Source organism: Gorilla gorilla, chromosome 4, assembly GCF_029281585.2.
Source record: "Gorilla gorilla gorilla isolate KB3781 chromosome 4, NHGRI_mGorGor1-v2.1_pri, whole genome shotgun sequence".
NCBI classification, from domain to species: domain Eukaryota; kingdom Metazoa; phylum Chordata; class Mammalia; order Primates; family Hominidae; genus Gorilla; species Gorilla gorilla.
The window spans coordinates 63,048,580-63,076,006 of NC_073228.2; the positions used below are offsets into that span (position 1 = coordinate 63,048,580).

General features: G+C 38.2%; 1 protein-coding gene across 8 annotated transcripts in view; it reads right to left on the reverse strand.

Moving 5' to 3' along the window:
- The window catches only part of EFCAB5 (EF-hand calcium binding domain 5), a 184,588-nt gene that overhangs the window by 67,826 nt on the left and 89,335 nt on the right, over positions 1-27,427 (reverse strand). For 7 of the 8 annotated variants that reach the window (XM_031010768.3, XM_055388570.2, XM_063705854.1 and 4 more), the window contains one exon: positions 11,726-11,881. The exons of the other annotated variant lie outside the window; for it this stretch is intronic. In XM_031010768.3, coding sequence (XP_030866628.1) covers positions 11,726-11,881 — 156 coding nt within the window. The remainder of the gene's footprint in view (positions 1-11,725; positions 11,882-27,427) is intronic. 8 annotated transcript variants of the gene reach the window in all.

The following is a 27,427-nucleotide window of genomic DNA, read 5'->3' on the forward strand; positions in this document are numbered from 1 at the left end:
CATTATAGATTAGTTTGTTCATTTTTGGTTTTGTTTTCTTTGAGACAAGGTTTCACACTGTTGCCCAGGCTAGAATGTAGTGGCATGATCATAGCTCACTGTAACCTCTAACTTCTGGGCTCAACCTATCCTCCTGCCTCAGCCTCCTGAATAGCTGGGACTACAGGTACCATGCCACTACACTCAGCTAACTTTTATTTATTTATTTGTTTTTAATTTTATTTATTTATTTATTTATTTCTGTAGAGACCAGGTCTCACTATGTTGCCCAGGCAGGTCTTGAACTCCTAGCTTCAAGTGATCCTCTTGCCTCAGACTCCTGAGTAGATAGGACTACAGGCATGCACCACGATACCCAGGTAATTTTTGTTTATTTTTTGTAGAGAGGGGGTCTCACTATATTGCCCTCACAAGTGTGAGCCACTGTGCCCAGTCCATTCTTGTCTTTTTAAATCAACTTTAGTGAAGTATAGATTCAATAAAATGTACCAATTTTAAGTGTATAGTTCAATGAGTTTTGACAATGTATACACTCATGTAACTACCACCACAGTGAAGCTGTAGCTGTAGAACATTTTCATTATCCCCAGAAGCTCCCTTATGTCTCTTTTTTTTTTTTTTTTTTTTAGAGACAGAGTCTAGTTCTGTCGCCCAGGCTGGAGTTTAGTGGCACGATCTTGGCTCACTGCAACCTCTGCCTCCTGGGTTCAATCGATTTTCCTGCCTCAGCTTCCTGAGTAACTGGGACTACAGGCACGTGCCACCACACCTGGCTAATTTTTTGTATTTTTAGTAGAGAAGGGTGTTTGCCATGTTGCCCAGACTGGTCTTGAACTCCTAAGCTCAGGCAATCCACCTGCCTTGGCCTCCAAAGTGCTAGGATTACAGGCATGAACCACCGTGCCCGGCCACTTATGTCCCTTCTTAATCAGTCCCCTCACTCATGGTCCCAGGAAACGACTGATCTGCTTTCTATTGTTGTAAATTACTTTTCCTTTTTCTATAATTTCATATAAATAAAATAATGGCGCATCCTTTGGTTCTGCCTTCTTTCACTTAGCATAATATTTTTGAGATTCATCAGTGTTATTGTATCAGTGGTTCATTGTCTTTTATCACTGAGTAGTATTCCATTGTGTGAATATACTACAATTTGTTTATCATCCACAAGTCGATGGACATTTGGGTTGTCTCCAACTTAAAGCTATTATGAATGAGGCTGCTAAGGACAGTCATGTATAAGTCTTTTAGTTTTAATTATATGTTTTAATCTCTTTCATTTCATTTCTCTTAGGTATATAATCTAGGAGAGAAATTGCTGATTGATAGGTCATATAGTAAGTGTATATTTAACTCTTTAAGAAATTGTCAAACTGGTTTTGAAGTGGTTGTATCATTCCTACCAGCAATCTAAGAGAATTTAAGTTTTTCCACATCTTTCCCAACACTCGGTATTGTCAGTGTTTTTTTCTTTTTAATTATAATGAATATCAGATTTTTTTTTTCTTGTGAGATCGAGTCTTGCTTTGTTGCCCAGGCTGGAGGGCAGTGGTGTGATCTTGGCTCATTGCAAACTCCACCTCCCGGGTTCAAGCGATTCTCGTGCCTCAGCCACCCAGTAGCTGAGATTACAGGTATGGCCACAATGCCCAGCTAATTTTTGTATTTTTAGTAGAGACAGGGTTTTGCCATGTTGGCCAAACTGGTCTTGAACTCCCAGCCTGAACTGATCTGCCCACCTTGGCCTCCCAAAGTGCTGAGATTACAGGCGTGAGCCACTGTACTCTCCCACTCTTTTTAATTTTATTCATTCCAGTAGGTTTAATTTTTATCTCACTGTGGCTTCAGTTTGCATGAAAAATTGATGATTATTTATCTGATAAATAATTGATCAGATTAATTATAATCTGATGAATAATTGAACCTATTTCGATGTGCTTATTGGATATACCTATATCTTCTTTTCTGGCATGCCCATTATTTTTTTAATTGAGTTGTTTTATAAAGTTGTAGGAGTCTTTATATGGTCCGAATGCAAGTCTTTTGTCATTAAATATATCATAAATATTTTCTCCCAGTCTATAGCTGTTGTTTCATTTCTTTCACTAGTATCTTTCAAAGAGCAGAATTTTATATTTTGGTGATGTCTATTTTTTGTCAACATGGTTTTGGCTGTTGTGAGTCCTTGAAATGCCACACAAATTTCAGAATAGTTTGTCAATTTCTGTAAATAAGTTCGCTGGGATTTGGATTGGAATTGTGTTGGATTTGTAGGTCAATTTGGGGACTAACAATACTGAATTTTTTGATTCATTCATATAGTCTTTGACAGAAACAATAAAGGATCTTTCTTATTATTTAGGTCTTTCATTTCTTAGCAAATTTCATAGTTTTCAGCCTGTAGATATTTGCAAATACTTCGTTAAATTTGTTGCTAAGTATTTCACATGTGTGATGTTATTGTAAATGGCATTTACAAATTTCATCTTCCAATATTTCTTTGCTAGTATGTAGAAATACAATTGACTTCCATGTATTGATTTTTGTATCCTGAAGCCTTGCTAAATTTATGTATTTGTTTTAGTGAATTCAACTTTTTTCTTGAGATTCCTCAGGATTTTCTACACAGAAGATCATGTAGTCTGTGAATAGCAGAGTTTTCTTTTTTTTTCTTGCTTTATTTAATTGGCTAGTACCTCCAGTATAATGTAAAATAAAAGTGGTGAGAGTGGATATCCTTGCCTTGTCCTTGTTATAAGGAGGGAATCATTAAATTTTTTACCATTGTAAGTATAGCTGTAAGTTGTTAATAGATGTGCTTTATTGGGTTGAAGAAATTTTAGTGTGTTGAGAGGTTTTTTAAAAAATTTTTGTATCATAAATGAGTGTTGAATTTTGTCACAGCTATATAGTTTTGTTTTTTGGTCTCTTAATGTGATGAATTGTTTTGATAGATTTTTTTTTCTAAGAGATGGGGGTGGTCTTGCTATGTTTCCCAGGCTGGATTCGAACTCCTGGGCTCAAGCACTCCTCTTACCTCAATCTCCTCATTAGCTTGGATTATAGGCACGTGCCACCATGCTCAGCTCTGATTTTTGAATGTTAAACCACCCTTGTATCCCTGGATTAAGCTCTATTTGATCCTTATATATCATCTTTTTAATGTACTGCTTAACCAATTTGTTAAAATTAACTTAAAGATTTTGGGGTCTATGTTCATGAGGACTGTTAGTGTATGGTTTTCTTTTATTGAAATATCTTTGTCTGGATTTAATATCAAAATAATGCTGGCCCCATAAAATGAGTTGAGAAGTGTTCCTTCCTCTTCTCTTTCTCTAAGAGTTTATGTAGATTTGAAATTATCCCTTCCTTAAATGTTTGGTAGAATTTATTAGTAATGCTATCTGGGCCAGGGGTTTTGTTTGTGGAACTTTTTTTTAGTGGTATTAATTTTACTTCTTTATACATATAAGGATATCTAGTTTTCCTATTTTCTTTTGAGTTAGATTTGGTAATTTGTGTCTTTTAAGGAATTTATCCATTTAATGTAATTTGCAAATTCATTGGCATAAAGTTGTTCATAATGTTTCCTATCATCCTTTTAATGTTTGCTGGGTCTGTAATGATGTTCCCGCTTTCTTTCCTGATATCAGGACAGGCATTCCTTAGAGATACCAGAGGTCCAGTTCCAGACAATGGCAATAAAATGAATATTGCAATAAAGTGAGTCACACAAATTTGCTTTGGTTTGTTAGTGCATATAAAAGCTATGTTTATGGCTGGGTGTGGTGGCTCACACCTGTAATCCCAGCACTTTGGGAGGCTGAGGCACTTGGGTCACTTGAGGTCAGGAGTTCGAGACCAGCCTGGCCAACATGGCAAAACCCCGTCTCTATTAAAAATACAAAAATTAGCTGGGCATGGTGGTGCGCACCTGTAATCCCAGCTACTCCAGAGGCAAAGGCAGGAGAATCACTTGAACTTAGGCAGCAGAGGTTGCAGTGAGCCAAGACTGCGCCACTGCACTCCAGCCTGGGAGACAGAGCGATGCTCCATCTCAAAAAAAAAAAAAAGTTATGTTTATACTATACTGTAGTCTATTAAGTGCTCAATAGCTTAAACTGCAGTCTCTTAAGTGTACCATAGATTAATTGCCTAAAAAAAGTACACACCTGAATTTAAAAACACTTTATTGCTAAAAAATGCTAATGATCATCTGTGCCTTCAGCAAGCCATAGTTGTTTTGCTGGTGGAGGGTTGTACCTTAATGTTGTTGGCTACTGACTGATTAGGGTTGTGGTTGCTGAAGGTGGGTGTGTGCTGTGGCAATTTCTTAAAATAAGACAACAATGAAGTTTGCTGCATCTGTTGACTCTTCCTTTAATGAAGGATTTCTCTGTAGCATGTGATGCTGTTTGATAGCATTTTATCTACAGTAGAACTTCTTTCAAAATTGGAGTCAATTCTTTCAAATCCTACTTGCTGCTTTATCAACTAAGTTTATGTAATAATCTAAATCCTTTGTTGTCATTTCAACAATGCTAACGTCTTCACCGGGGGTAAATTCCATATCAAGAAACTATTTTCTTTGCTTATCCATTAGAAAAAATTTTTCATGCATTCAAGTTTTATCATGAGATTACAGCAATTCAGTCACATCTGCAGGCTCCATTTATAATTCTAGTTTTCATGCTATTTCCACTATATCTGCAGCTATTTTGTCTACTGAAGTCTTAAAGCTCTCAAAGTCATCCATGAGAGTTGAAATCTCTCAAACTCCTGTTAATGTTGATATTTTGACCTCCTCCCATGAATCACAAATGTTCTTAATGGCATCTAGAATGTTGAATTATTTCCTTCCTTCCTTCCTTCTTTCCTTTCTTCCTTCCTTCCTTCCTTCTTTCCTTTCTTCCTTCCTTCCTTCCTTTATTTCAATCTGTCAGTAAGGCAATCTTTACTTTCTGCAGAAAAGGGTGCTCAATCACAGATGGAACAATGGCAAGAGAACACCTAAACAAAGGAAAAGCTGACATATTTATCCCTTACACATTTGGGTCGTCCTTACTGTTGGGTCCTGCATCCATTGGCTGGAGCTGGACTTCACACTCTTAAACTGATACCCGATTTGCTAATAGCCTAAAACTTCCCTAAATAGGTAAGTGCAGGGAAGAACAAAGAATGAGAGGAAGTTGCTTATGAAAGGTTTAAGGAAGCAAAAACATTTCCAAATAAGGAAGGGGCATAAGCTATGAGCTAAGACCTGCCTGGACCTGTCCAGACATACCTGAGTAAGCCAAAGCAACTAACTGGGCTAAACTGTAAGAACTAATAGTTGATAGGAGGCTTTAGAGTAAGGAGCTATTATTCCTAGTGTCTATTATTTTATTTTTAAACCAAGATAAGCTTTGAGGAGGAATTTTCTACTTTCTACAATTTCTTCCTCTTTCACTTTATAGTTTCCTCTTCAAACTCACTTAATATGTATTGGCTTAGTTGTTTTGATTAACTTCTGGATGTATGGTACAACATAGCACCTAAGGAGTATACTTACTATAGTTGTTAAAGAGGTAAGAATTGAGGCTACTTTTTCTTCTTTTTGTGGTTGATGAAATGCCAGGGTAAAAAGGGTAGCCAACTGAACTAGAGCATAAGTACCACTCTAATTATTTGGCAGAGTGTCCAGTGAAGGTTCTCCATAATACCACCATACAACTGCTCGGGGATGGATAAGGGTGGACTGATAGGTCAGATCTTGGAGGTGCCTGACTGCACTGCATCCTGTTAAGTCTCCAAGGAACACCAAATTTTTCCCCTTGTCATTGGAGAAACGAGGTAAAATTGGTTTTGGAAGATGGAGGCTGGATGGCCCTTGGGGGCTGACCTGCAGGATGTTGAACTTCAGGAAATAGCAGAGAAAGAGCTTGGCACAATTCATTATTCCAGGCGGTGGAATCTTGAGAAAGAGCTACCATGCACTCCATGTCTACTTGATTTGAGGACCATCCTAGTGGAAAGGGGACAACCTGGGCCTCTGGCCTACTGTGCACACAAGCATAACAGTCACTTTTGCTTAAAGTGCAAATGGAATATTTAATCCATTCTAACCAAGCATTTACATCTTTATACCCTGTTTCAGTGGCACTGGTTTGCCTTAGGTCTCCTATTTCTACTACTGAGACTTTGCTTTTGTCATTTGGCATGAGGCGAGGTGTGGTTTGATTTCATAGATTTGGGAAAAGGGCAGTTGTAGGAGGTGGAGAAGGGAGAACAAAGCACATCTTAAAGAAGGATCCTTTCCAGTGACCTCTGATCCTAAACCATAGAAACGCTCTAAAGTGGGGTTAGAGTTGCTAGTGGTAGGAATAGTAATGGATATAAGCACTGGGTTACACTGGTGGGATTGACAATTGGGACGGGGGCAATCCCTTTAGTAAGGTGGAGGTATGGCTTTAAGTCGGCACATCCCTCCTCGGAGGTCCAGCCTTGATCCAGATGACATCTACCCACTGAGCATATAAATTCTAACTTGGGGTATCTTGGTACCTCCACCACAAGCAAGATGCAGGGGTGGCAGTGGTCTCCCTGGAGTGGCAGAGGTATTTTTCTGAAGTAGAGAGTTGTCTCTGGCTTTGCAAACCTCCACAAGGTATAACAAGGCAAGCATCAAATGTTATAACCTGTGGTGAATCTGATTTGGTTACACTGATGACAAGATGAGGGATAGTTAGAGGGAAGGGAAGGAAAGGAAAAGATGGAAAGATGAAGCTTTTCTTAGCTTTAATTTGGTAGGGCTTGATCCAGGAACAATGGCCCATGATTCTGATGATAATGGCACTTGCTTGACTCGGGTGTGATGTGTCCATCCCCTTTCCACTGTACTAACAGCAGTCTTGGTGGTTAGCAGCACAAGGTAGGGTCCTTCCCAGGCTGGCTTGAGTTTCCCTTCTTTCCACCCTTTGGTGAGGATGTGGTTCTCAGGCTGGTGTTGGTTTACCGGAAATTCTAAGGGTGGTAGCTGTGCTAAAAGACGACTCCCGCGGCTTCTGCTTTTTTGGTCTGTGCACAGACTCGGCACCGCAGTATGTGAGGATCCTTTACCCCAGGTTGCTGGCTGGTTTCTTTCTGCATTGCTGAGAGTTTGGGTTTATTCGTCACACCAGGTGGGTCTCGGTCCCTTACCCCTGAGGCCACCGCAAGAGGCGGTGGGGCGCCTCCTCATGAGAAAGGACCAGAGACCAACACCAGAGGAGAATGTATCCCCATATGGGCCACCAAAATTGTTAGAAATACCAAAATTGTTAGAAATAGATAATTGGTGCCAAGAAGAAAAATCAGCATGGATACAAAAGATCTCTCAGCAAGGCTATCTTTACTTTCTGCAGAAAGGATGCTCAATCACAGATGGAACAGTGGCAAGAGCACCTAGAATGGTGAATTATTTATAAAAGATTTTCAATTTGCTTTGCCCAGATCCATCAAAGGAATCACTATCTATGGAAGCTATAGCCTTATGAAATGTATTTCTTAAGTAACAAGACTTGAACGTCAAAATGACTGACTCCTTGATCCATGGGCTGCAGAACGGATATTGTGTTATTAGGAATGAAAACAACATTCATCTCCTTGTACATCTCCATCAGAGCTCTTGGTTAACCAGGCACATCTCAATGAACAGTAATATTTTGAAAGGAATCTTTTTTTCTGAGCAGTAGGTCTCCACAGTGTGATTAAAATATTCAGTAAACCATGCCACAAACATATCTACTGTTATCTAGGCTTTGCTGTTTCCTTTATAGAGCACAGGCAGAGTAGATTTGGCATAATTCTTAAGGGCTAGGATTTTTGGAATGGTCAATGAGCACTGGTTTCAACTGAAAGTCACCAGCTGCACTAGCCTCTAAGAAGAGAGTCTGCTAGGCCTTTGAAGCTTTGAAGCCAGGCATTGACTTCTCTCAGAAATAAGGCTGTTTGCTTTCTTATGACTTTGTGTCTTTGTGGGAGTAGTGCTCTAAATTTCCTTCAAGAACTTTTCATTGCATTCACAACTTGGCTAACTGGAGCAAGGGGCCCAGCTTTCAGCCACCTCTTGGCTTTCAACATGCCTTCCTTACTAAGATTAATCATTTCTAGCTTTTGATTTAAAGTGAGAGATATGTGACTCTTCCTTTCACTTGCACACAATTAATAACCCTTTCTAGGGTTATTAATTGGCCTAATTTTAATATTGTTGTATCTCAGGAAATAGGGAGGCTTAAAGCATTCCCCTATATAGTAAATATTTCATTAACTTCTCTCTTTTTCTTCATTTATAAACAACGCATCAAGAATTTTCTTTGCATGTGTATTTTTTAATTTACTAATACTTTTATTTCTATGGAATAAAAATTTCAGGAATGGCTTGCCTGGCTGAAGCACGTATGCATTTTTCATTTAAGTAGATATATCCAGAATGCTTTGCAAAGATACAACTATTAAATTTTCACCAGGAATGTTTGAGAAATGTTTTTCTTCTATTCATATCAGTGATAGGTATTATCATTAAAAACTATTTTTGGTCACCTATTGAGTATATAGTGATTCCATGAATTGTGTGTTCATATCTTTTGCCCATATTTTGGGGGGTGGGGGTGCTTATATAGAGTCCTGCCATCAGAGAAAGGAGAGTCTAGCTCAGTGCCAGCCACAGTACTTGTTGACTGTGACTGTGGTGTATGTACTTCATCTCATTGAGTCATTTGGAAGTTTTATTTTGGTATTTGCTATTTATGTCCATAGTTCTCCTTGTCCTAACCCAGGTGTCTTCTTGGGGGTACTCCCAGAACTTTCATAGTCATCATCTCTGCACACCCACTGTCCTTTACACACAGGTATTTAGGAATACTCATCATCTTTCCTCTGGCCACAGGAGTGAAAGGGAGTATCTTCAGGCCCATCTACCTACACCCTACCTTCTATAGCTGCTACTCTTTCTCTTTAGTGCCATGTTGGATTTAGCACTTCTCTATGAAGCTTGTAGTCTCTGAGCTACACCTAGAAAATGAAGTGTAAGTGCCTGCTGTTCTTAAATTTCCTCTCAACCTACCTGGAATTTCCAGGGGTATCAATAATGTTGCCCTCAATCTCCAACCATGATTGGAGCTCAGGAATGGGAGATCAGGTGCTAACTCTGACTTAGGGACCCAGACAACCTCTAAACTCTAGTCACACACACTCCAACCTCCTTCTCTCATCAGCTGGTCACAATTTCCCATTGATAGAATAACTGCTTTGATGCCATATTTTGCATTCTTCTTTACTTTATGATTCTCCATTATTTCTTAAGAGCCCAGCATTTTCCATTTAAAGTCTGGGCTTTTAGAACTTTTGTCTCAGCTGCTGGTTAAAAAGATACATTCGAGGCTGGATGTGGTGGCTCACGCCTGTAATCCCAGGGCTTTGGGAGGCCAAGGTGGGAAGATCTCTTGAGCCGGGAGATCAAGAACAGCCTGGGCAACATAGTGGGACTCTGTTTCTAAAAAATTTAAAAATTAGCCAGGCATGGTGGTACATGCCTGTAGCCTTAGCTATTTGGGAGGCTGAGGTTGGGGGATTACTTGAACCCAGAAGGTAGAGGCTGTAGTGAGGTATGATGATGCCGCTGCATTCCAGCCTGGGTGATAGAGTGAGGCTGTCTCTCTCACAGGCGCAATCTCCCTCTCTCTCTCTCTCTCTCTCTATATATATATATATAATTATATATTAGATATGTATATTATATATAATTATATATTATATATGTATATTATATATACATACATTATATATGTATATTATATATACATATGTGTATATTATATATACATACATTATATATGTACATTATATATACATACATTATATATGTACATTATATATTTATATATACATACATTATATATGCATATATAATATACATATATATTATAATATATATTTATACATACATATATTATATTATATATAATAATATATTATATAGTATATATAGAGTGCCTCATATATATTTATATATTAAATATATAAATATATGGTTATATATAAAAAATATATAAATATATAGTTATATATATGCATGTGTGTGTATAAGACATATACATAGTCATTATGTTATGCATTTTGGGGCTTTGTTCCCAGATATATATTCCATTCAGAAACTCATCTAACTTCTTTTTTTGAGACTCTATCTTTCCTCTGAAGGGGTTAAAATATGCTATTCTGGCATATTGACTAAGTTAAAGACACTTGAAAAGCAACAGATATGAGAAGATCACTTGACCTTCGTGCTGTTTCTTCAAAGCAGAAGATGAAATTCCCCTGTGAAAGTAACTCTCCCTATACTATAAGGAAAGGCATAATTGTTATCTTCAAGGATGAGAAGTTGAGACCAACAGAATACTGTACAGACCTTGTTAGAATAACTCTTATAAGACTCCCCACATAATTTAATCACATTTTCACGGTTTACTGTTCTTTGTCCAATCCAGTACATAAGTAACTGGCTCTAACTGCTTCTTTGGGTCTTCATTTCCTTAAGAGGACTCCTGTGCCATATAAAACTTGTAACTAAATTTGTATGGTTTTCTCCTGTTATTCTATCTTCTGTCAGTTTAATGCTCAGACCCAGCAGGGATCCTACGAGGATGGAAGTGTAGTTTTTCTGCCCCTGCACTTTCAATATCAGCATATAACTACTGCTTGAATGATGGGAAGAAAAGCAAAGAATGAAAGCAAACCTCTATTAATTGCTCTAAATATTATCCCACTATGTTTGTTACAGCACACGAATTGGTGTTAAATTGGCCAACAGAGAATAGTTGTCCTTCAGGCATTTTACCAGGGAGTAAAACTTTGACACTTGTCACTCAGTATTTATTACAAGCTCTGTTAAAAGAAGCAATATTCAATAAGGATTAACTGAAAGACACATAGACATTTCAGATTTTATAAAATATATTCCTGACTTCATTTAAATTAGCAGGAATCTAAGAACCTAGATTGCAATATATTGGTTCTTTTAAGAATTGCTTTTTCTGAATTGCAGTCCAGTGTGGCATCGTTTGCCTCCATTTGATGTAACTATAAGAAACTGCCCTAAAAAAGTCATTGTTTAATTTATTACAAGCCCATCATGAAAGATTTTCACTTCAGCACATAAGGGCCCCTTTAATAAAGAGAAGCTCCTAACTATAATTTGAACCCCAAATTTCTGTGCTTCTTAGCACTTGTTTGTAATTATCTTATAAACATTGTTAATAGTGTGTTTGGTCATGTTTCCCTTTTCACATTCACTGCTAGGAAGCTTAGATCCAAACTTGTAAACAACCCACAATGACTATTTAGGTCATTATGTTATGCATTTTGGGGCTTTGTTCCCAGCTTTATTTACTATCCCCTCTCTTATTTTTTTCTTCTTTCATCCTACTTTTAGTTTACATTTTGTTGTTGCATCTTATCTATTCTTGCGGGCTTACTTAAATTCTTTCTGGACATGGAGATACAAACAAATAAATATAAGGTTCATAAACAAATATATTTCAGTAAAGTTTGTATCTATTTTGTAGATAAGGGGTTTCACCATGTTGTCTAGGCTGGTCTCAAACTCCTGGGCTCAAGCAATCCACCAGCCTCAGCCTCCTAAAGTGCTGGGATTACAGGCGTGAGCCACAGTGTCTGGCCAAGAAGCAATTATTTAAATATCTTAACCCACCTTCCCGTGGTCACAATGTAGGAAGAGTTCAGCGAACATCTGCCTCCGCATGTCAGCTTTTATGACCTCCCGAAATTCATCTGCAGAGTGGCAAAGGTGCTTAAGGAGTTCCTCAAACATTTCACTCTTCAAGTTTTTAATATGTGAAGAGATGTACTACAGGGGAAAAAAAAGAGGATAAACGATTGACTTAAAACCATGCTCTACTTGGATTTTCCCCAGGATTCAACCAATGTGCATGAAATACATTGGCTGTAAAATGTTTCCATATGATTTGCTTATCACTTAGATGAAGCATTTTCATGCTAGCTGCTGTAAAAGCTGTGATGCAGAGAGAGGTAACTAATGCAGTCCCCAATACCACACATCAGTGGGACTAGATATTTTTGGAGCAATTTCCCTCTATATCACATCAACATTATATAGGGCAGATTTTCCTCACAGTATGAAATAGCAGTAGTTGCCTGTAAAATGCTACCTGCAAATTAAAAGTTCTAAAAATTGAATGCAGTTTTTCTATGGTATATGGTATATAAAAGCATGTGTATTGCAAGACTGGCTGCATTTAATTACTGGAGTGTAAGCGACAAGGATCATGGGTGGCTTTTTGTTTTTTGATATTGCAATAAGATATCCTTTGTCTATGATCTTCTTTTAAAGTATAGGGACTGAAAACGTCTATACTCTTTGGCCATTTCTCTTGATCCCTGTTGAGTAGATTCCCAGAAGTGGAATTTCTAGCTTAGAGGATTAATGCACCTGAATATTTTGTAGGTTTGACATGGGGCTTGCCCACTTTTGCACTCCTACCACTAATGCATGAGTGATTATTTCTTCTCAGCCTCACCATCAGTGTGTATTGGCATCTGGGTTTTTGCCAATTTGATAGGTCAGGAACGAATTACATTCTTGGTCCACACTTTAAGAGATAGAAGGTATCCTGTGATAGAAGTGATCAAGCACTGCAAGAGTTTCTGAGTGCACTCCTTTTAAAGTGTGAGCTCGGCCGGGCACGGTGGCTCACGCCTGTAATCCCAGCACTTTTGGAGGCCGAGGCGGGCGGATCACAAGGTCAGGAGATCGAGACCATCCTGGCTAACGCGGTGAAACCCCATCTCTACTAAAAATACAAAAAATTAGCCGGGCGTGGTGGCGGGCGCCTGCAGTCCCAGCTACTCGGGAGGCTGAGGCAGGAGAATGGCGTGAACCCGAGAGGCGGAGCTTGCAGTGAGCCGAGATGGCGCCACTGCACTCCAGCCTGGGCGAGAGTGCGAGACTCCGTCTCAAAAAAAAAAAAAAAAAAGTGTGAGCTCAGCTCACAGCCGATGATTTCCTCCCCTGCCTCACGCACAGAGGTAGCCAAAGTTATACTGCATGACCCCACTTCCATAGCATAAATGATTGAACCGGGGGAACACTTAAGGCCATTCAGATTCTCTCCACTAGGAATTGGGGATTAGAACTGAGTAACAGCCAGTTAATCTGAGTGGGCCTGAATTTGTGAATGTGTAGTCGAGGCAAAACTTTACCTCTACTCTCTTAGGGTCTTTGGCTGGGTCTGAGAATTAAATTGACATAAGATAGGTTAGCAGGAGGAAGGCATAAAGATTTAATATAAATTTTATGTGACATAGGAGCTGTCATAAAGAAATGAAGATCCAAAGAAATGGCAAAAACTACATGCTTTTATTAATATATTGAGTTGAACAAAGAGAGGCAATTGTGGAAAAGTAACTAAATTATGTTGGGAAACTAAAAGGAAGATAATAATTATTTTAACAAGGTCTGTTTGTACAGAATTCTCTCAGCTAAGACTCCCAGTTGAATAATGTTTCCTTTCTCCTGATACAGGGAGGACATCTTTTACATGGGAGATTTTAACTTCCTATTTTCCAGAAGAAAAAGAGATTAGAATGCCCTTCTTGTATCTATTTTTCAAGTGCCTTTAGCTGAAAGTAATCCTTATGCCAAAGTGGAATGTTTCGGGGTAGCATATTTTGCCACCCTTCAAATGTAAATTTAAGAGTTTTGGGGTGGCCAGATTCCTCCATGTGAACTGAGACTGCCGGGAAAGTCTGTTATGGAGAGAAACAGATGAAATGCAAAGCAGAGAGAAACAGTCTTAACACTTTCCAAGTCCTTGTTCTAGTCTCTTCCTGAAGCCCTTGGATTGTGCACATTTCATATTTAGTTGTACATATTCAGCTCAGGTTGGTTTCTGGTTCTTGTAATTAGCATGTATTTAACATGGTTTGTAAAAATCATGTTCCACTTTAGTAATCTGTTTGAAATGGAACATGTTTTTGGCATATTTCATTGACATATAATTTTTATTTTTATTTTTTTAGAGGCAGGGTCTCACTCTGTTGCCCAAGCTGGAGTGCAATGGTGCAGTGGCACAATCATGGCTCACTGCAGCCTTGGTCACAAGACTCAAGTGATCCTCCTACCTCAGCCTCCTGAGTTGCTGGGACTACAGGTACGAGTCACCACACCTGGCTAATTAAAAAAAAAATGTGTGTGTGTAGAGATAGGGTCTCACTATATTGCCCAAACTGGTCTCAAACTCCTGGGCTCAGGTCATCTTCCTGCTTCAGCCTCTCAAAGTACTGAAATTACAGGCATGAGCCACTGTACCCAGCATCATTGTCATTATTCTTGATGGATCAATGCACACAGTTAAGTTCTTAGCTGTTACCATGGGAACAAGCAGAGTAGTGGAAGTGGTTAAGAACTCACTCTGAAGCCTGTCTGGGCTCAACTCCCTGTTCTCATATCCGTTCATTTGTGAAATGGGTATCACAGTAGTAGTTACCTCACTGAGTTATGGTATGTGCGATCTGGGTGTTTCACGTAGTAAGTTCTCTTCAGCCATTGTGTTTGTCTACTCTTGAGGTAGGTAACAAATTGGTCAAGAACATCTTCTTTATTAAATAAACAGTCCTCTTAGCTGATAAACAACTTTAGAAGGAGAAAACCCAAAAAGATCAGCGGTTCTCAAAGTGTGATCCCTAGACCAACAGCATCAGCATCATCTGAGAACTTGTCAGAACTGCAAATTTTTAGGCCCCACCCCATATTTGCTGAATCAGAAATTCTGGGAATAGGGCCCAACAATCTATAGTTTAACAAGCCTCCCTGGTGATTCTGATGCTCGTTAAAGTTTGAGAACCAGTGAACTACATGATCTGGGGTATCTGGTCCTAATTAGTCCCGTATCCTAAGATCCTGTTGTTTGATCCTTAATGACTTTTTACTTGACTAGTAGGTATTTTTCTATATTACTCATAAGTTAGAATTATTGAATAATTGACATTTTCTGGCAACAATGTAGCTCAATCCTCTAATGCTGAAAAAAAATTGGTATTTGGAAGAATACCAATTTTAAATTAAGTGTTTGGGAATTGACTTCAAAGCCATATGAGCTTTCTGGCTGTGGGAATGCTATTGAATCAATAATTCGTTTTAAAAGGTTTAGGCAGGAGGATCACTTGAGGCCAAGAGCTTGAGGCCAGCCTGAGCAACATAGGAAGACCTCATCTCTACAAAAGATTTAAAAATTTAGCCAAGAGTGGTGGTGCACGCTTGTAGTCCCACTCAGGAGGCTGAGGTGGGAGGATCACTTGAACCCAGTAGTTCAAGGTTTCAGTGAGCTATGATCACATCACTCCAGCCCAGGCAACAGAGCGGGACCCTGTTTAAAAAAAAAAAAAAAGAATTAGTTAAAAAACCTTTCTCTGGGCTGGGCGCAGTGGCTTACGCCTGTAATCCCAGCACTTGGGAGGCCGAGGTGGGCGGATCACCTGAGGTCAGGAGTTCAAGACCACCCTGGCCAACATGGTGAAACCTCGTCTCTACTAAAAATAAAAAATTAGCCAGGCATAATGGTGGGTGCCTGTAATGCCAGCTACTCAGGAGGCTGAGGCAGGAGAATTGCTTGAACCCGGGAGGCAGAGGTTGCAATGAGCCAAGATTGCACCATCTCACTCCAGCCTGGGTAACAGAGCGAGCGAGACTCCATCTCAAAACAAACAAACAAACCTTTTTCTGAGAGACACTTCTGGATTTTTCATCCCTGAAAGTTCTGACGGAAAAAAAAAATATTCTGGAGCTATAGTCTGTCGGTTTTCTGAGTTAGCATATTCTGATTGTTCTGTAAGTTTAGGCTAGCTGGCATAAAGACTAACAGTTGGCGATATCAACTACAAATCAAATTCCAGATAATTACAGAAGTTTGCCAATGTCTCTTGTAAAAACAGAAAAAGGTGAAAATCGATGGGAGCCTTTGTGTTTTCATACCTTTCCAAGGAATGATTGCTTAATTTAAGAATATAATTACCAATATCCTTCAGTTAATATCTCTGTGAGATGTTAAACATTTGAACTGTACTTAGTCAAGTTATCTCTATGTGCTAAGTCCCAATGTAATGAATTCTGGGATTTTCCTTTCTGACTTAATGCTGAGAATGTGGTAAATATCACATTTAATAGCTATTATAAGATTCTATAGCTCTGGGCCAGTGGGATTCATACTTATTTAATTGTAGACATACTGAAGAGTTGATGAAGTGGGTGATATAAGCGCAATAGGACGAAAACTATGTTTGGAAACTATCTATCTTAGGTATTAACTTCCAAACGTTATTTGTAAGCCCTGCTAGTATACGAGGAGTGCAAACAAGGAGTACAGAATATTGAAGTACTCAGGTTATATTTGTTATCTATCACTGAAGAAATGGTGTGTTCCTATAGCCTGTGGGCAGAAAATTAGCTTTCCAGTTTTAGAGAGGAAACTTTAAAAAAAAAAAAAAGATTAGTGCTAATTATATACAGACAGCCCCTGACTTATGATGGTTCAATTTAACAATTTTTCCACTTTATGAGGACACAAAAGTGATATGCATTCAGTAGAAACTGTACTTTGAGTACCTATACAACAATTCTGTTTTTCACTTTCAGTATAATATTTAATAAATTACATGAGCTACTCAACACCTCATTATAAAATAAGCTTTTTGTTAGATGATTTTGCGACTGTAGGCTAATATAAGTGTTCTGAGCACATTTAAGATGGGCTAGGCTAAACTGTGATGTTCAGTAGGTTAGATGAATTAAATGCATTTTTTACTTAGATATTTTCAACGTACAATGAATTTACCAGGATGTAATCCCATCATAAGTCAAAGAGCATCTGTACTTAACAAAGTAGTAACATACTTTTAACTCTTCTGATTTTTCAAAACTTTGCTTAACAAATGAATTGAACAAAGGCCACATTTATTATCTAGTAATAATAAAAAATGACAAATTAAAAATGTGCCTCTGATGGTGAACGATAGCTTAGGTAATGTTATAAGCTAAGTTTTACTCCCTAAAATTAATATGTTGACAGCCTAACCCTCGGTACCTCAAAATATAACTGTATTTGGAGATAGGGTCTTTAAAGAGGTAATTAAATTAAAATGAGATCAATAGGGTGGGCTCTAATCTGACTAGTGTTCTTAAAGAAGAGGAAATTTGGACTTAAAGACATGTACAGAGTGTACAGACTATGAAGACAAGGGCAAAAATCAGCCATCTACAAGCCAATGAGAGAGGCCCTCAGAAGAAACCAACCCTGCCCAAAACCTTGTCTCAGCCTTCTAACTTCCACAGTCGTGAGGAATTAAATTTCGGTTGTTTAAACCTCTCAATCTGTGGTACTTTGGTATGGCAGCACTAGCAAACTAATACAGCCAATAAGGATTTGTTGATCAGGCAGGTCCTTGATTTATGTTTCCTATAGTTGAAGACTGCCTAGGAAGAGACACATCCAATTGGAGGGTAGTTCACCTATTTTCCCGGCTTAAAATTCTCTCATTTCTCCCCAAGGTTTTCTCATATATTTTCACAACATACTTGCCTCAACCTCGCCAAAAGCTGTGATTATTTTTTCTGTCTTTCCATGCTACAGCTCAAAGCACATAAAAAACAAAATGAGCAAAACAAGCAAAAAATACAAGATACAGATGAACTAGAGACGGAATAGAAAGCCATTCAGATAAATATCATTGTAAGAAAAATGCACAGCCTGGATTTAGTAGAGTATATTAAAGGAAAGACAGAATCTTTGGGTACAGTTGACGAAGCCTTTCTCTTTAAAATTTAAACTTGGAGCCACATCAGTTTGAAGGCCTCAGATTGTATGACTGATATTAAACAATCCCATAAGGAAGTGACCATCTCAGAGTGGACCACCACTGAGCAAGAACAGAATGGGTCCCAAAAAAGAGAATCCAGGCAGAGGCATGGCCCTTATTTCTCCTGGCTAAGGGATACAACAGTTCCTCCGTGTAGCAGAATCAAAAGTCAATATCTGAATCCCATACTTTCTAGTATTTGTAGTTTTGCATATAATTATTCTTAAACCCATTATATGATTCAGGAGTGGACCTCAGACTGCTTGAGGCCCAGGTCTACTGAAGAATGCACCTGGGAAACTGACCTTTGCTTTATATAGTCTCATAGTAAAGAAGAATGTATTGGGTGTTTTCACTTGCCCCTGGTAAGCAGGTAGACGTGGGGCTAGAGTCGCCACAATAATCAGGTGGGCAGTAAGGTCTGGACAGCATGTAAGTATAGCCAAGTAAACTCCTCAAATCGAGTGACCAAGTGCCTCACTTTGCCTGGAACAAAAAACCTGGTTTTAACACAGAAAGTTTCATGTTCCAGAAAACTCCTCAGTTCCAGGCAAGCCAGGATGGCTTGACACCCTATACCTCGATGCATGCCGATGGTATAATCCCTGTGGAGACCTTTGGGAGACTTCTGTTTGGACGTATGCTGTATCGTATCCTGCTTTACATAACAAACTGTCTATATCTGTATCCTTTGCCATAAAAGAAACGTCACAGCCTTTAGCTGTGTCTGCAGCATCTTTCTGTCATCATTCCATTGGGACAACCACACCTAATAAAGTATATAGAGAGTTCATATTCTATGGTATACATGTGAAGAAGTTCAGAATATGCCACCCCCAAATATGCTACTTTGCCATAAGAATTATTCTGAGCTAAAGGTGCCTGAAAAAAAAAAAAAAAGAAAGAAAAGACTGGTGTGGCTGGGCATGGTGGCTCACGCCTGTAATGCCAGCACTTTGGGAGTCCGAGGTGGGCGAATCACGAGGTCAGGAGATTGAGACCATCCTGGCTAACACGGTGAAACCCCGTCTCTACTAAAAATACAAAAATTAGCCAGGCGTGGTGGCAAGCGCCTGTAGTCCCAACTACTTGGGAGGCTGAGGCAGGAGAATGGCGTGAACCTGGGAGGCAGAGCTTGCAGTGAGCTGAGATTGCGCCACTGCACTCCAGCCTGGGCGACAGAGCGAGACACCATCTCAAAAAAAAAAAAAAAAAAAAAGGTACAAGGAAATCATTCTGACCTCCTTTTGTTTTTTAAAAGCAGAAGATGAAATTTTCTTGTGAAAGATGCCTCCTGCTGGGCATAGCGGTTCACATCTGAAATCCCAGAACTCTGGGAGACTGAAGTAGGAGGATCACTTGAGGTCAGGAGTTTGAGATCAGCCTGGGCAACATAGCAAGACCCCATTTCTACAAAAAAATTAAAACACAAAAGAAAGATGCCCTCTCTATACTAGAAGGAAAGCAATATTCTTATAATCAAGGATGGGAAGTTGAAACCAAGAGAATTCTGTATGGACCTTGTTAGAACAATAAAATGAGAGGAACATGTACAACTAAAAAAGTCCGGGAAATAAAAGAGAACTCTCCTACCTAAAAAGTTAATTAAATTTTTAATAACTACATTAATGACGTTTGAATAAAACAAATATACTTTTATAGTGGTTTTCTTTTGCTGGTAAACAAATTAACCAACTAGATAATGAAATGAAAGAGTAGATCCTCTGTCAGATTAAATGATGGGAATTTCAGAAAGGATCTGCCTAACAACACCTGCATACTCTTGGCCTGAACACAAGACAATGCAGCTTGTTTTTCTAATGGAAGTCCACTGAAATCTAAGGGATAAGACTTCTATGTCTTTTCAAACTTGTATAGGGAACTCGGCACCAGTGTTAAAAGTGATACAAATTGTTAAGTTTTGTCTCCTGGAATGAGCTGTCTTTTGGGGATCAAAGTGTTCTGATTATTTATTTATTTATTTATTTTTTATTATTATTATACTTTAAGTTTTAGGGTACATGTGCACAATGTGCAGGTTAGTTACATATGTATACATGTGCCATGCTGGTGTGCTGCACCCATTAACTCGTCATTTAGCATTAGGTATATCTCCTAATGCTATCCCTCCCCCCTCCCTCCACCCCACAACAGGCCCCCCGGTGTGTGATGTTCCCTTCCTGTGTCCATGTGTTCTCATTGTTCAGTTCCCATCTATGAGTGAGAACATGCGGTGTTTGGTTTTTTGTCCTTGCGATAGTTTACAGAGAATGATGATTTCCAATTTCATCCATGTCCCTACAAAGGACATGAACTCATCATTTTTTATGGCTGCATAGTATTCCATGGTGTATATGTGCCACATTTGCTTAATCCAGTCTATCATTGTTGGACATTTGGGTTGGTTCCAAGTCTTTGGTATTGTGAATAGTGCCACAATAAACATACATGTGCATGTGTCTTTATAGCAGCATGATTTATAGTCCTTTGGGTATATACCCAGTAATGGTATGGCTGGGTCAAATGGTATTTCTAGTTCTAGATCCCTGAGGAATCGCCACACTGACTTTCACAATGGTTGAACTAGTTTACAGTCCCACCAACAGTGTAAAAGTGTTCCTATTTCTCCACGTCCTCTCCAGCACCTGTTGTTTCCTGACTTTTTAATGATCGCCATTCTAACTGGTGTGAGATGGTATCTCATTGTGGTTTTGATTTGCATTTCTCTGATGGCCAGTGATGATGAGCATTTTTTCATGTGTCTTTTGGCTGCATAAATGTCTTCTTTTGAGAAGTGTCTGTTCATACCCTTTGCCCACTTTTTGATGGGTTTGTTTGTTTTTTTCTTGTAAATTTGTTTGAGTTCATTGTAGATTCTGGATATTAGCCCTTTGTCAGATGAGTAGGTTGCAAAAATTTTCTCCCATTTTGTAGGTTGCCTGTTCACTCTGATGGTAGTTTCTTTTGCTGTGCAGAAGCTCTTTAGTTTAATTAGATCCCATTTGTCTATTTTGGCTTTTGTTGCCATTGCTTTTGGTGTTTTAGACATGAAGTCCTTGCCCATGCCTATGTCCTGAATGGTAATGCCTAGGTTTTCTTCTAGGGTTTTTATGGTTTTAGGTCTAATGTTTAAGTCTTTAATCCATCTTGAATTAATTGTTGTATAAGGTGTAAGGAAGGGATCCAGTTTCAGCTTTCTACATATGGCTAGCCAGTTTTCCCAGCACCATTTATTAAATAGGGAATCCTTTCCCCATTGCTTGTTTTTCTCAGGTTTGTCAAAGATCAGATAGTTGTAGATATGCGGCGTTATTTCTGAGGGCTCTGTTCTGTTCCATTGATCTATATCTCTGTTTTGGTACCAGTACCACACTGTTTTGCTTACTGTAGCCTTGTAGTATAGTTTGAAGTCAGGTAGCATGATGCCTCCAGCTTTGTTCTTTTGGCTTAGGATTGACTTGGCGATGCGTGCTCTTTTTTGGTTCCATATGAACTTTAAAGTAGTTTTTTCCAATTCTGTGAAGAAAGTCATTGGTAGCTTGATGGGGATGGCATTGAATCTATAAATTACCTTGGGGAGTATGGCCATTTTCACGATATTGATTCGTCCTACCCATGAGCATGGAATGTTCTTCCATTTGTTTATATCCTCTTTTATTTCATTGAGCAGTGGTTTGTAGTTCTCCTTGAAGAGGTCCTTCACGTCCCTTGTAAGCTGGATTCCTAAGCATTTTATTCTCTTTGAAGCAATTGTGAATGGGAGTTCACTCATGATTTGGCTCTCTTTTTGTCTGTTATTGGTGTATAAGGATGCTTGTTATTTTTGTACATTGATTTTGTATCCTGAGACTTTGCTGAAGTTGCTTATCAGCTTAAGGAGATTTTGGGCTGAGACAATGGGGTTTTCTAGATATACAATCATGTCATCTGCAAACAGGGACAATTTGACTTCCTCTTTTCCCAATTGAATACCCTTTATTTCCTTCTCCTGCCTAATTGCCCTGGCCAGAACTTCCAACACTATGTTGAATAGGAGTGGTGAGAGAGGGCATCCCTGTCTTGTGCCAGTTTTCAGAGGGAATGCTTCCAGTTTTTGCCCATTCAGTATGATATTGGCTGTGGGTTTGTCATAGATAGCTCTTATTATTTTCAGATACGTCCCATCAGTACCTAATTTATTGAGAGTTTTTAGCATGAAGGGTTGTTGAATTTTGTCAAAGGCCTTTTCTGCATCTATTGAGATAATCATGTGGTTTTTGTCTTCAGTTCTGTTTATATGCTGGATTACATTTATTGATTTGCGTATATTGAACCAGCCTTGCATCCCGGGATAAAGCTCACTTGATCATGGTGGATAAGCTTTTTGATGTGTTGCTGGATTCGGTTTGCCAGTATTTTATTCAGGATTTTTGCATCAATGTTCATCAAGGATATTGGTCTAAAATTCTCTTTTTTTGTTGTGTCTCTGCCCAGCTTTGGTATCAGGATGATGCTGGCCTCATAAAATGAGTTAGGGAGGATTCCCTCTTTTTCTATTGATTGGAATAGTTTCAGAAGGAATGGTACCAGTTCCTCCTTGTACCTCTGGTAGAATTCGGCTGTGAATCCATCTGGTCCTGGACTCTTTTTGGTTGGTAAGCTATTGATTATTGCCACAATTTCAGATCCTGTTATTGGTCTATTCAGTGATTCAACTTCTTCCTGGTTTAGTCTTGGGAGAGTGTATGTGTCGAGGAATTTATCCATTTCTTCTAGATTTTCTAGTTTATTTGCGTAGAGGTGTTTGTAGTATTCTCTGATGGTAGTTTGTATTTCTGTGGGATCAGTGGTGATATCCCCTTTATCATTTTTTATTGCGTCTATTTGATTCTTCTCTCGTTTTTTCTTTATTAGTCTTGCTAGTGCTCTATCAATTTTGTTGATCCTTTCAAAAAACCAGCTCCTGGATTCATTAATTTTTTGAAGGGTTTTTTGTGTCTCTATTTCCTTCAGTTCTGCTCTGATTTTAGTTATTTCTTGCCTTCTGCTAGCTTTTGAATGTGTTTGCTCTTGCTTTTCTAGTTCTTTTAATTGTGATGTTAGGGTGTCAATTTTGGATCTTTCCTGCTTTCTCTTGTGGGCATTTAGTGCTATAAATTTCCCTCTACACACTGCTTTGAATGTGTCCCAGAGATTCTGGTATGTTGTGTCTTTGTTCTCGTTGGTTTCAAAGAACATCTTTATTTCTGCCTTCATTTCGTTATGTACCCAGTAGTCATTCAGGAGCAGGTTGTTCAGTTTCCATGTAGTTGAGTGGTTTTGAGTGAGTTTCTTAATCCTGAGTTCTAGTTTGATTGCACTGTGGTCCGAGAGACAGTTTGTTATAATTTCTGTTCTTTTACATTTGCTAGTGTTCTGATAATTTAAAACAAACCTGATATAGTCCTAAAACATATTTCTAAACACTTGACTTATAAAACAAAACAAAATAAACCAGTATATTCTACCTTTTAAATTGTTTCCATCAGTATATGAATTTTGAAAACATTGTTCTTAAGGTTCTTTCTGAAGTAAGGAAACAAAGTGGAAGGTGGAAGAAAATTAAAACTCACGACCACCAGACGAGTTTCCTACACTTAACCCACCCTGCTGAAGTCTCACTTTTCTTCTGCTATGCATCCCTCAGCAGCAATGAATATACTAGTTTATAATGTTTGCATCTGTTCATTGCCGTCTGTTCATTGCTTTGTAATTGTATGTGTGTGTTTGTGTGCACGTGCTTGTGTGCGTGCCTGCGTGTGTCCTTAATTTGCTAATATTTTGATCCTCTCCTTCTCTGGTACTACCCTAGTCCAATCCAGTATGTCTGTGCACACATGTGTCTCCAACCCTCAGACGGGGAAATAAATTCCTGCATACAACTACAGACACACTCCCATACAACAATGCATTATTGTATTGAGTAAATATTTTTTATTTTCTTAATAACTAAGAGACCAGAAGTAAACATTCTAAAGTAGTTACTTTGGGTCTTCATTTACTATGATAAAACAGATGAAAAGTGAGAGAGGTCACAGTCAACAAAGAGATTATCACCTGTTCATTTATCCATCAGAAAACAGATATGCTAGGAAAATGGTAGGAATATGAAGGCATCTGTGACATTCATTCTCTCCATTTCTCTTTTTCTCTATATTAATTATTACTCAGTGACTCAGTTTTCTCCATACTCCATCCTGAGTACTAATTACATTGCTCTTTACAAACGATCTGAGGGGCAATTGTATGACATAGTATCTCCACTAGGCGGCACCTGTGTGTAACATCTCTACTTCAAGCCCAACATTTATTATTACATTATCTTCCAGTTTCGTTAAATGAGTACTGATAAGATAGCTTTAAAGCAATCTCTTTGAAAGCAAGTGCTCCAAACACTACTTCTATGTCATATGGGATGGCCCAATGATTTGTTGGTGAGATAACTAAAAACTTTCAATAAATATTTCTATGTAAGAAATACTTTCTTGTTTCTGTTCAGGTAACAGCTCTTCTTTATAATGAAAGTGTCTGATTGTGTGCTGTTTGCACTTCAAGAAGAGAAAGTGGGAAATTTCAGGAAAACTAATATTAATTAGCTCAAGCCATCCATTAAAACAAAATTATATTTGTTTATATATAAAATAAATAATGTATATCACTCCATTTTCTCATTTGTGTGTTGTTTTATATACATGTATTACATATATTTATATATAAATATTTAATAAACATTATATTATATATAACAACACACAAATACATGCTCATATTTTATATAAATGTAAAAATATTTATATAATATATTTACATATAATATATATCATATTTATTAAATATTTACATGTTATATATATAAAAAATGACACAAAGGAGAAAATGGGGTAAGGGTGATATATACCTAATAGTACTTATATAAACTCATTAGCATTCTATATAATATCTTTGTAGATGGAGTTCTAACCTAACTTTCCTCTCTTATTTCTCATCCTTCCCCAGTCATATTCCTCACATCCTAGTAAAAAAAAAAAATTATTTCCTATCATGCAGACAAACCATACTCTTTCAGACCTTTATGTCTTTTTACATGTTGTTCCTTCCTGGAAAGCCTTTCTGCTTTTCCTACATCTGTCCAGCTACATACATATTAAGACCCAGCTATATATATTATCTGAGACATCTTGGCTCACCTACTCTGTTAATGTTCCTCCTCTGACATGCTGATATCTTCTAGTGTAACCTTTATTACAATAATTTGTAATTATTTGCCTGTTTGTCTCCTCACTTACCTCTGTAACCCCAACAGCTGGCATACACATTAAAAAGTGACCACAATGGGGTCCAAAAAATTTAATTACATTGGTTCAGAGTCACCTTATTGGAAGGTCAGGCTTGAGCCTGCTGTGGAGGATGAGAGTCAACTGCCATCACATGAAAGATGAATTCGTATTATCTTGGGATGTCTCTTCACAGGGTCTCAGAGTATAATTATAAACAAGACTACATACTACAGACTTTAAGAATAGTGCATATGTGGGCCAGGCACAGTGGCTCACACCTGTAATCCCATCACTTAGGGAGGCCGAGGCGGGTGGGTCACCTGAGGTCAGGAGTTTGAGACCAGCCTGGCCAACTTGGCCTCTACTAAAAATACAAAAATTAGCTGTGCATGGTGGCACACGCCTGTAATCCCAGCTACTCGGGAGGCTGAGGCAGGAGAATTGCTTGAACCTGGAAGGCGGAGGTTGCAGTGAATCGAGATCATGCCATTGCATTCCAGCCTGGGCAACAGAGAGAGACTCTGTCTCAAAAAAAAAAAAAAAAAAAAAAAGAATAGTGCATAGGTAAAATCCAACTTAAACTAAGCCGAAAGAAGGAAAATATTCATAAAAATAACAATTATAACACAATTTTTAACTAAATAGAGACTATGCCAAAAAAGAAATCTGTACTCTAATATTCTTTGCAGTATTATTCACAATAGCCAATATATGGAACCACCTGAGTATTCATTAACAATGAGTAGATTAAATGTGGTGTATATACACAATGGAATATAATTTGGCCTTAAAAAAGAAGGAAATGCTGTCATTTGTGACAACATGGATAAACTTGGAAGACATTATGCTAAGTGAAATAAGCCAAGTACAGAAAGACAAATACAACATGATCTCACATATGTAAAATCTTGAAAAATGATGTGAGATGATGAATATGTTAATTAGCTTGATTTAATCATTCTACATTTTATATATATAAACATCCCGTTGTACATAAATACATGTATTATAATTTGTCAATTAAAAATGTTGATAGAAATAAACTAAATAGAGGCGCTGAACAATAGATGAAGAACAAAAGCACAACTGAGAATTAAAAGACTGATTTTAGGAATTCTTCTAAAATATGCATGACTGAGGCTTATTCTAGAAACAGAGGGATGGGTTGGGCACGGTGGCTCACGCCTGTAATCCTAGCACTTTGGGAGGCCGAGGTGTGTGGATCACCTGAGGTCAGGAGTTCGAGACCGGCCTGGCCAATATGGGAAAACCCCGTCTCTACTAAAAATACAAAAATTAGCCAGGTGTGATGGCAGGCACTTGTAATCCCAGCTACTCAGGATGCTGAGGCTGGAGAATTGCTTGAACCAGGAAGGCGGAGGTTGCAGTGAGCTGAGATCACACCACTGCACTCCAGCCTGGGCGACAAGAGTGAAACTCCATCTCAAAAAAAAAAAAAAAAGAAAGAGAGGGAGAGAGGGATGGTTCAATATTTGGGAATTTGTTGATATAATTCATTATATTAATAGAATAAATAAATATAATCATATGATTACTCAATAAATAAAATAAGCCTTTTGATAATACTCAAAATCAATTTTTGCTTTAAAAACACTCAATTAAATTAAGCATAGAGGGAAACTCTTCAAATTGGTATTTATCAGAATGTTCATTATAAATAAGAGCAAACATATTTATTGAATAAACAAATGAATAAATGGATGGAATAAAACAGAATACAAAGCCCAGGCATGCTTACAAAGACTGCATTTGTTCCAGAGGCACTTTCCTCTTCTCTTCCTCTCTTACTCTAACAGGAGGAATCAGAAGAGTCACCAGAAAAGGAAATGTCAAGCCTCTAAACTGAAGATTCAGAGTGAAAACAAACTGGTGTCAGGCTAGGAAGAAAGTCAAGAAAGCATCCATACCATATCAGAATAAATAGAAATTAGGGCAGGATCATGCAAGCACAAGGACTACAAAAAGAAGTAACATAGGATTGTGGCAACTGTGCAAACAACACAGGGAGAATAAAAGCAAATAGATAAACTCAATCTAGCAAAAAATAGCTAAAAAACAAAAAAAGTTCCTCGCCATTGCTTTAAGCTATAGAAAAACTTAATAGGAACACAGATTCAATATGACAAGAACTCAAAGACAAGCTGATGAAACAGCAGAATGAGATAAAAGGGTAGAGTTTAGGTGTAAGCAGCCAAATTGAGCATCAA